This window comes from Oncorhynchus mykiss, chromosome 21, assembly GCF_057628025.1.
Source record: "Oncorhynchus mykiss isolate SJ-2025 chromosome 21, ASM5762802v1, whole genome shotgun sequence".
NCBI lineage: Eukaryota > Metazoa > Chordata > Actinopteri > Salmoniformes > Salmonidae > Oncorhynchus > Oncorhynchus mykiss.
Genome location: NC_143042.1, coordinates 48,811,555 through 48,822,500, shown reverse-complemented (window position 1 = coordinate 48,822,500; position 10,946 = coordinate 48,811,555). Strand labels below are relative to the sequence as shown.

Sequence of the window (10,946 nt, the reverse complement as noted above, 5' to 3'; positions counted from 1 at the left end):
ATACATTTTTTACAAGTTATTCAAGTATAAATGACCAAAGTTACGATAGATTGCCATAGATTACTGATGATTCCAGGTAACTTTGTTAAACTACCAGTAGCTTTGCAAACCTAGATGTACATCAACTATTTATGATGTTATTATATGAATTACGTTATATGTATATGCATTGGTTGAAGCTCAATGTTAAATTCAATATGCCACTAAAAAGGAATCTATGAAAATTCACAAACCAACTTGAAATGAGGTACACAACACACCTCCCACCTGATAGCAGTGTGGTAGGAAGGAGGTTAGGGTTAGGCTTAAGGTTAGCAGTGTGGTAGGAAGGAGGTTAGGGTTAGGCTTAAGGTTAGCAGTGTGGTAGGAAGGAGGTTAGGGTTAGGCTTAAGGTTAGCAGTGTGGTAGGAAGGAGGTTAGGGTTAGGCTTAAGGTTAGCAGTGTGGTAGGAAGGAGGTTAGGGTTAGGCTTAAGGTTAGCAGTGTGGTAGGAAGGAGGTTAGGGTTAGGCTTAAGGTTAGCAGTGTGGTAGGAAGGAGGTTAGGGTTAAGCTTAAAATCAGATTTTAAGAAGATAAATGGTACATTGCATGAAAAAAGTATGTGGACACCTGCTCGTCGAACATCTCATTCCAAAATAATGGGAATTAATATGGAGTTGGTCCCCCCTTTGCTGCTACAACAGCTCTTCTGGGAAGGCGTCCCACTAAATGTTGGAACATTGCTGTGGGGACTTGCTTCCTTTCAGCCACGAGCATTAGTGAGGTTGGGCACTGGTGTTGGGCGATTAGGACAGGCCAGTCAAGTTCTTCCACAGCGATCTTGACAAACCATTTCTGTATGGACCTCGCTTTGTGCACCGGGGCATTGTCATGCTGAAACAGGAAAGGGCCTTCCTCAAATTGTTGCCACGAAGTTGGAAACACAGAATCATCTAGAATGTCATTGTATGCTGTCGCGTTAAGATTTCCCTTCACTGGAACTAAGGGGCCTAGCCCAAAACATGATTAACAGCCCCAGCCCATTATTCCTCCTCCACCAATCTTTCCATTTGGCACTATGCGTTGGGGCAGGTAGCGTCCCAAGCCCAAATTCGTCCATCGGACTGCCAAATGGTGAAGTGGGATTCATCACTCCAGAGAAGGCGTGGTGATCTTAGGCTTGTGTGTGGCCGCTCGGCCATGGAAACCCATTTCATGAAGCTTCTGATGAACAGCTCTTGTGCTGAAGTTGCTTCCCAGAGGCAGTTTGGAACTCGGCAGTGAGAGTTGTAACCGAGGACAGACCATTTTTACGCACAGCGCGTTTCAGCACTCCGACGTCTCGTTCTGTGAGGTGTTGTTGCTCCTAGCTCTAGCAGGGCAGAATTTTGACAGACTGACTTGTTGGAAAGGTGGCATCCTATGACGGTGCACGGGTATGCTTATTGAAAATGATTAGGTGGCTCATAAAAAGCATTGTTGAGTGGCAATGGACAAGGTGTGATTGCAGCCTACAATTCACCCTCCAATTGTGTGACACTTTTGAAATTGTGCATTTCCCCTGATTGTCTATGGGTCAAAAGAAAAAAGGGAAATAAAAGTATTATCTGAGTTTTTTTAGGAACGAAGGACACTGTCTACCGTTGTCCTAGCCAGGCTGTTTGATATCCTAAGCAACCTGCATACACATTGTGTGAATCACGATAGACCAACATACTGTAGCTACTGTAGTAGGTCAAAGCTGTGAACAGGGAAACCTCGGTAGAGCATCGGTGGAGTGTTTGGTGCTCCAGTGAATTTATTTTATTTTTCAGTTTCAGACCTACTTATTTTTTTTGTTTTTAATAGCTCTAGTTCCTGGGTTCTCCATGATGTCATGTGCTGCTGTGTCACTGGGTAACGATGTCCATAGAGGAGTTTGATTTATTCATGAGAGATTGCTAACTGAGCAGAAATGTACTGTATTATCTTACTCCCAAGGGAACTGACGATACAGAATAAACATACTGCAGAAGCAGGCCTTGTAGGATAATGAGAAACTGTTGACTTATTCTAAAGACTCCAAACAGTAGAAATGAATATGGTGTCATTAATATGGAATCTTCCATTATTGTTCATTCTGAATGCTGTAACCCAAAATGGTTGCCTTTGGTGTTGACTTCCTGTGTGTTCTATTTGATCCCAGACCGTTTCCAGGTCATCCCCCTTGCCTTCAGCAGTAACCTGGACCGCCTCAACCCAAACATTCCAGAGTGGAGGGAGGACGTAGGTCAGGTGGTCACCAAGATATTGGCAAAGGTGGGTCTACTGTACTCACCTCATACATGACCTGATGCTGTAACGTAACACGAGCACTCTATTCTTCAGGACACATCATGATAGTATCTGCATTGGCCTCAATATGTTCAATGATTCTATTTGATAGAGATGATAGTAAAGAAATGGGAGAAAAACACATTTGGAGATGGAGGAGGGTCTTCCTGAATCAGATCTTAACAGGGGACACAAGTCCCATAAGGGGTCGTTTTTGACCATGACCTTTAACCCCCAGATCACAGGTATCCCCCAGGTGTCCCTGGTAACCATGGTAAAGCGGGGCCTGCCCACCACAGCTGACCTGTACGTTCTCCCACCAGAGAGCCAGCGTGATAAGAGGAGCGTGTTTGTGGATAAGGTACACTAGCACACACACACACACTACCTAACTAAGTGACACACTGTAGCCTCACTTAGGGTTCCAAAGCTACCGGTAATTTACCAAAGTTGACAGAATCTTCAGTAATTTTGGTAATTAACGGAACATCTATGGCAATCTATCGTAACTTAGTTAATTTATACTTTAAGAACTTTTTTTTTAAATTGTTCATATCCAGATTGGGGTCAATTTCATTTCAAATCCAGTCAATTCAAAAATAAAACCAAACTCCAATTCCAAATGTTCCTCATTGAAAAGCGTTGAAGAGAATTGTAATTTTAATTCCAGTGTTCTTTCTGAATTGACTGGAATTGAAATGGAATCGAGCCCAATCCTGATTCATAAACAGTATTCATTTTTTATATCTGTGTCCATATTGTCCCTGAGTGTCTAGTAAATAAACCACATGGGTCAAGAGAAAATAGCCTAATTCATGAAAACATTTTTTATTTCCAATTACCTCGGCAACTCGTTTAACTGTTGACTTTTTTTCCCACAACTGCCACAGTTGACAGCAAGTACATATTGGTATAGTAAAATAAATGTCACTCACTGCAGTAATTTACCTCTGTGTAATGGTTGTGTTTTACATTTCTTCCACAGCGTATCCCTGCCATCAAGCAGGCCTTCAACGACAACAACGTTAGCTTCATCGTACGAGGAGGTCTACAGGTGTTGGTGACGCTAGCTGACCCGAACGCAGGTAACCAAAGCATCCTGTATTACCGTTCTAATTCCTGTAATCATGCCATTGTGATGTTGTAAATATGATTTCATGATAGATTATTTTTCCATTTCATTATTTGGTTTCATGTTGACTCGGAATGGATAATTGAGTTTTTATCAATCTATTTCAAATGACTAGTAGCTAATGAGTCGTCCACGAGAGTGACGGAGATCGGTGCGTGTTAGTCACCCCACACAACCTTTTTCTCACTTTTACTTCCTGCTTTCTCAAAAGGAGCCTACCTTTCCTCCAATCTGATTGGTTTGGGGTTCCTGTTACCTGCTCTCTGCTTTCAGTGTTATTTCCCTAAGTTTTTACCTACTAAATTGCTAAAATGTTAGATATTTTTCCACAATATCTGCAGAGGTAAACAATATGTTTCAATGATGTCTAATCTATTCCGTTTCCTTTTGAACTTGATCTTTTCTTGGACAGTTTGGTTACGGATCTCTTCTCCTGACCGTGTGGTGTGTGTTGAACACTGTGTGGTGTTAATTGAAGCGGAGTGGAATGGAGTGTTAGCATTTCTGCTGGGGTTTATTGTGACATGGCAGCTATAATCTTGTTTGTGTCTCAGGGGCCCACATCCACAGGAGGTGTGTGTGTGTGTTACCTACCCTGTGTTCATTTCCCATCTGATGTGCATTGTCTATGCTTGTGTGTGTGTGTGTGTGTGTGTGTGTGTGTGTGTGTGTGTGTGTGTGTATCATATCATAATGTTTGTGTGTTGTCTGTCTCCCCTGCAGGTTCTCAGGGTGGAGTGGCAGGTCCTGGAGTCTGGGCTCTGTCTGTAATCTTCCTCATCAGCCTCCTCGCTACTGGATCCTTCATCCTCTACAAGTTCAAGAGGTGGGTCTTATAGACTTAGCCTGCATGGCTGCCAGTCTGTTGCTGCTATCTTGCCAACTACTTATGGAATTCTCATGCAAAACATGATTTCACTCGACAATGACAATAGAGTAGACTAAAGCACAAACAGATCTGGGACCAGGCTATTTTAGACTTACATATCTGAGATTTGCACTGGGCACTTTACTGGCCAGTCCTCCTCTGAAGTGTTGCATGATTACAGATGAAAACATAACCATGACTACAGATGAAAACATAACCATGACTACAGATGAAAACATAACCATGACTACAGATGAAAACATAACAGTGACTACAGAGGAAAACATAACCATGACTACAGATGAAAACATAACCATGACTACAGATGAAAACATAACCATGACTACAGATGAAAACATAACCATGACTACAGATGAAAACATAACCATGACTACAGATGAAAACATAACCATGATTACAGATGAAAACATAACCATGACTACAGATGAAAACATAACCATGACTACAGATGAAAACATAACCATGACTACAGATGAAAACATAACCATGACTACAGATGAAAACATAACCATGACTACAGAGGAAAACATAACCATGACTACAGATGAAAACATAACCATAACTACAGATGAAAACATAACCATGACTACAGATGAAAACATAACCATGACTACAGATGAAAACATAACCATGACTACAGATGAAAACATAACCATGACTACAGATGAAAACATAACCATGACTACAGATGAAAACATAACCATGACTACAGATGAAAACATAACCATGACTACAGATGAAAACATAACCATGACTACAGATGAAAACATAACCATGACTACAGATGAAAATATAACCATGACTACAGATGAAAACATAACCATGACTACAGATGAAAACATAACCATGACTACAGATGAAAACATAACCATGACTACAGATGAAAACATAACCATGACTACAGATGAAAACATAACCATGACTACAGAGGAAAACATAACCATGACTACAGATGAAAACATAACCATGACTACAGATGAAAACATAACCATGACTACAGATGAAAACATAACCATGACTACAGATGAAAACATAACCATGACTACAGATGAAAACATAACCATGACTACAGATGAAAACATAACCATGACTACAGATGAAAACATAACCATGACTACAGATGAAAACATAAACATGACTACAGATGAAAACATAACCATGACTACAGATGAAAACTTAACTGCATGTATCAAGATACAGTAGGTGAATACATACAGTTGAAGTCGGAAGTTTACATACACTTAGGTTGGAGTCATTAAAACTCATTTTTCAACCACTCCACAAATTTCTTGTTAACAAACTATAGTTTTGGCAAGTCAGATAGGACATCTACTTTGTGCATGACACAAGTAATTTTTCCAACAATTGTTTACAGACAGATTATTTCACTTACAGTGTGGCAAAAAAGTATTTAGTCAGCCACCAATTGTGCAAGTACCATTTTTTTCTGAGGTCTTGGCTGATTTCTTTTGATTTTCCCATGATGTCAAGCAAAGAGGCACTGAGTTTGAAGGTAGGCCTTGAAATACATCCACGGGTACACCTCCAATTGACTCAAATTATGTCAATTAGCCTCTCAGAAACTTCCAAAGCCATGACATCATTTTCTGGAATTTTCCAAGCTGTTTAAAGGCACAGTCAACTTAGTGTTTGTAAACTTCTGACCCACTGGAATTGTGATACAGTGAAATAGTCTGTCTGTAAACAATTGTTGGAAAAATGACTTGTGTCATGCACAAAGTAGATGTCCTAACCGACTTGCCTAAACTATAGTTTTTTAACTTGACATTTATGGAGTGGGTGAAAAACGAGTTTTAATGACTCCAACCTAAGTGTGTGTAAACTTCCGACTTCAACTGTATATATACTGTCTATAGAATACATAAATGCATGTACTTGATGAATCTAGATTTGACATGAATATGTTGTGCATGATTTGTCTTTTGTTCACCAGTTACACCAATAGCACATACTTTGCATCCGATGCACAGTCCACAATCTGTCACTCATTAACATGAACTACAACTCCAGCAAAACCTCTTATCAAAACTACAAATCCCACAGTCCTTGGCTTAGGACTGAGGATGCCTATCCTCCGCTGTTTTTCAGAAAGCTGCCCGGCCGGAACGTGTACGCCCAGATGCACAATGAGAAGGAGCAGGAGATGACCAGCCCTGTCAATCACAGTGAGGACACGCAGCACATCATCCAGGGGGAGGAGTTTATCGACGACGACCTGGACTCACAGACTCTAGGTAACGCAGAAGGTAGTCCCGCCTTCTGTTCCCTGATCAGGATTAGGACTAACCCCCACCACTACTAACAGAACAGCCTGCTACCACTCACAAGCCCAGGCAGTTAACAGAACAGCCTGCTACCACTCACAAGCCCAGGCAGTTAACAGAACAGCCTGCTACCACTCACAAGCCCAGGCAGTTAACAGAACAGCCTGCTACCACTCACAAGCCCAGGCAGTTAACAGAACAGCCTGCTACCACTCACAAGCCCAGGCAGTTAACAGAACAGCCTGCTACCACTCACAAGCCCAGGCAGATAACAGAACAGCCTGCTACCACTCACAAGCCCAGGCAGTTAACAGAACAGCCTGCTACCACTCACAAGCCCAGGCAGTTAACAGAACAGTTAAGAGAACAGTTAACAATGCAAGGTATTCCCTATTTGTTGTTATATTGTTCATAAAAGCTACTAATCTCATAATGATATTGTGAATTAAAGGTAAAACATTTTAAGCATTCTAATACCTATATCAATCGGAAATATGAATTAAAATCAGAGCTATGGGTTGGTTGAAAGAGAACCAACCAGTCATCTAGTCAAAGTATGAATTAAAATCAGAGCTATGGGTTGGTTGAAAGAGAACCAACCAGTCATCTAGTCAAAGTATGAATTAAAATCAGAGCTATGGGTTGGTTGAAAGAGAACCAACCAGTCATCTAGTCAAAGTATGAATTAAAATCAGAGCTATGGGTTGGTTGAAAGAGAACCAACCAGTCATCTAGTCAAAGTATGAATTAAAATCAGAGCTATGGGTTGGTTGAGAGAAAACCAACCAGTCATCTAGTCAAAGTATGAATTAAAATCAGAGCTATGGGTTGGTTGAAAGAGAACCAACCAGTCATCTAGTCAAAGTATGAATTAAAATCAGAGCTATGGGTTGGTTGAAAGAGAACCAACCAGTCATCTAGTCAAAGTATGAATTAAAATCAGAGCTATGGGTTGGTTGAAAGAGAACCAACCAGTCATCTAGTCAAAGTATTAACTAAAATCAGAGCTATGGGTTGGTTGAAAGAGAACCAACCAGTCATCTAGTCAAAGTATTAACTAAAATCAGAGCTATGGGTTGGTTGAAAGAGAACCAACCAGTCATCTAGTCAAAGTATGAATTAAAATCAGAGCTATGGGTTGGTTGAGAGAAAACCAACCAGTCATCTAGTCAAAGTATGAATTAAAATCAGAGCTATGGGTTGGTTGAGAGAGAACCAACCAGTCATCTAGTCAAAGTATGAATTAAAATCAGAGCTATGGGTTGGTTGAGAGAGAACCAACCAGTCATCTAGTCAAAGTATGAATTAAAATCAGAGCTATGGGTTGGTTGAGAGAGAACCAACCAGTCATCTAGTCAAAGTATGAATTAAAATCAGAGCTATGGGTTGGTTGAAAGAGAACCAACCAGTCATCTAGTCAAAGTATGAATTAAAATCAGAGCTATGGGTTGGTTGAAAGAGAACCAACCAGTCATCTAGTCAAAGTATGAATTAAAATCAGAGCTATGGGTTGGTTGAAAGAGAACCAACCAGTCATCTAGTCAAAGTATGAATTAAAATCAGAGCTATGGGTTGGTTGAAAGAGAACCAACCAGTCATCTAGTCAAAGTATGAATTAAAATCAGAGCTATGGGTTGGTTGAAAGAGAACCAACCAGTCATCTAGTCAAAGTATGAATTAAAATCAGAGCTATGGGTTGGTTGAAAGAGAACCAACCAGTCATCTAGTCAAAGAGAAAAGAAGGAAATGAAGAAAATGCTTTAATGTTGCAAGATAAAGAAGCAGGTGGTGTTTTCTCTTTTAAAACCAACCGACCCTCGACTCTGGTCTCACTACTTCCTCTCTCTCCTTGTTGCTAGGTAACCACTCGGGCGTGGTGCTGAGCATCAACTCCAGAGAGCTGCACAGCTACCTGACCAGCTGATGGCTGAACACAGACACGCTAATCAGCTAGCCATGCTAACGAGCACAGGGAACTCTAATCTGCCTTCCTCCTCTGTCGCTCTGTCTGACCAACCAATCCACCGCTCCCCGTACAGAGGAAGAGAGAAAGCACCACAGTACTACAGTCTAGCATTAGTCCCTCGCTGTCCTCTACTCTCTGATTCCTCTCCACGGCCCCTTGCTCCCTCGTTTCCGTCTCTCGCTCAGAGGGACACTTATCCTCCGTTCTGCTCGTCTCTCTATCCCATCCTCCACTGCGTTACTGTAACATCGGGGGTGTGGGCCAACTCTGCTTTTTACCCAGTGTCCTTTGCACCCAGTGTCCTTTGCACCAGTGTCCTTTGCACCAGCGTCCTTTGCACCCAGTGTCCTTGTGTCCTTGTACCCAGTGTCATGACTGCTCTGTGTGTTCTCATTGGCTAAACCCCTCGGAGAATGATTGGACGCCACCCAGTGAGGAAAGAGAAATCCGGTGAAATCACAGAGAACGCCCCGCCTACTGGCCTGCTATTTAGAACGCTCAGGACTGTAAGACTCGTCTTTCCCTGACCCTCACCAGGTAGTTTCCAGATATACAGTGCATTTGGAAAGTATTCAGACTCCTTGACTTTTTCACAATGTTGTTACGTTCCAGCCTTATTCTAAAATGGATTGAATAGTTTTTTCCCCTCATCAATCTACACACAATACCCCATAATGACATCACAATACCCCATAATGACATCACAATACCCCATAATGACATCACAATACCCCATAATGACATCACAATACCCCATAATGACATCACAATACCCCATAATGACATCACAATACCCCATAATGACATCACAATACCCCATAATGACATCACAATACCCCATAATGACATCACAATACCCCATAATGACATCACAATACCCCATAATGACAAAGCAAAAACAGGTTGTATTTTGTTTTGCAACATAGATATTCAGACCCTTTACTCAGTACTTTGTTGAAGCACCTCTGGCAGTGATTACAACCTCGAGTCTTCTTGGGTATGACGCTGCAAGCTTGGCACAGCTGTATTTGAGGAGTTTCTCCCATTCTTCTCTGCAGATCCTCTCAAGCTCTGTCGGGTTGGATGGGGAACGTCGCTGCACAGCTATTTTCAGGTCTCTCCAGAGATGTTCGATTGGGTTCAAATCCGAGCTCTGGCTGGGCCACTCAAGGACATTCAAAGACTTGTCCCGAAGCCACTCCTGTGTTGTCTTGGCTGTGTGCTTAGGGTCATTTTCCTGTTGGAAGGTGAACCTTCACCCCAGTCTGAGGACCTGAGTGCTCTGGAGCAGGTTTTCATCAAGGATCTCTCTGTACTTTCCATTGATCTTTCCCTCGAACCTGACTAGTCTCCCCGTCCCCGCAGCATGATGCTGCCACCACCATGCTTCACTTTAAAGATGATACCAGGTTTCCTCCAGATGTGACACTTGGCATTCAGGCCAAAGAGTTCCATTTTTGATTCATCAAACCAGAGAATCTTGTTTCTCATGGTCTGAGTCCTTAAGGTGCCTACAGTATAGTGGCTTTACCATAAAGGCCTGATTAGTGGAGTGCAGCAGAGATGGGTGTCCTTCTGGAAGGTTCTCCCATCTCCGTAGAGGAACTCTGGAGCTCTGTCAGAGTGACCATCAGGTTCTTGGTCACCTCCCTGAACAAGGCCCTTCTCCCCCGATTGATCAGTTTGGCCAGGCGGCCAGCTCTAGGAAGAGTCTTGGTGGTTCCAAACTTCTTCCATTTAAGAATGATGCCACTGTGTTCTTTGGGACCTTCAATGTGGCAGAAATGTTTGGTACTCTTCCCCAGATCAGTGCCTCGACACAATCCTGTCTCTTTACGGACAATTCCTTCCACCTCATGGCTTTGTTTTTGCTCTGACATTCACTGTCAACTGTGGGGTCTTATATAGACAGGCCTTTCCAAATCATGTCTAATCAATTGAATTTTCCACAGGTGGACTTGAATAAAGTTGTAGAAACATCTCAATGATGATCAATGGAAACAGGATGCACATGAGCTCAATTTTGTGTCTCATAGCAAAGAGTCTGAATACTTATGTAAATAATGTATTTTTGTTTTTTTATTTGAATACATTTACAAACATTTCTAAAATACTGTTTTTTTCGTTTTGTCTTTATGGGGTATTGTGATGTCATTATGGGGTATTGTGATGTCATTATGGGGTATTGTCTGTAGATTGACAAGGGAAAAAATGCATTTAATCAATTTTAGAATAACGTAACAAAATGTGGAAAAAGTCAAGGGGTCTGAATACTTTCAGAATCCACTGTATATACAAAAGCATGTGGACACCCCATCAAATTAGTAGATTTGGCTATTTCAGCCACACCCGTTGGTGACAGGTGTATAAAATCGAGCACAC

The 10,946-nt window shown here is 41.7% G+C and overlaps 1 protein-coding gene across 5 annotated transcripts in view; it reads left to right on the top strand.

The window, feature by feature from the left end:
- The window catches only part of LOC110500892 (VPS10 domain-containing receptor SorCS2), a 421,840-nt gene extending 411,275 nt beyond the window's left edge, over positions 1–10,565 (top strand). Inside the window, exons 21-26 of one of the 5 annotated variants that reach the window (XM_090214886.1) lie at positions 2,165–2,277; positions 2,531–2,653; positions 3,278–3,377; positions 4,148–4,250; positions 6,423–6,568; positions 8,458–10,565. In XM_090214886.1, the coding sequence (XP_090071012.1) occupies positions 2,165–2,277; positions 2,531–2,653; positions 3,278–3,377; positions 4,148–4,250; positions 6,423–6,568; positions 8,458–8,522 (650 nt within the window). In that variant the 3' untranslated portion in view covers positions 8,523–10,565. Of the gene's footprint in view, positions 1–2,164; positions 2,278–2,530; positions 2,654–3,277; positions 3,378–4,147; positions 4,251–6,377; positions 6,731–8,457 lie in introns of those variants that run through there. The other 4 variants (XM_036958237.2, XM_036958238.2, XM_036958236.2 and 1 more) reach the window with 4 other exon arrangements.
- The last annotated feature ends 381 nt before the right edge of the window (positions 10,566–10,946 follow it).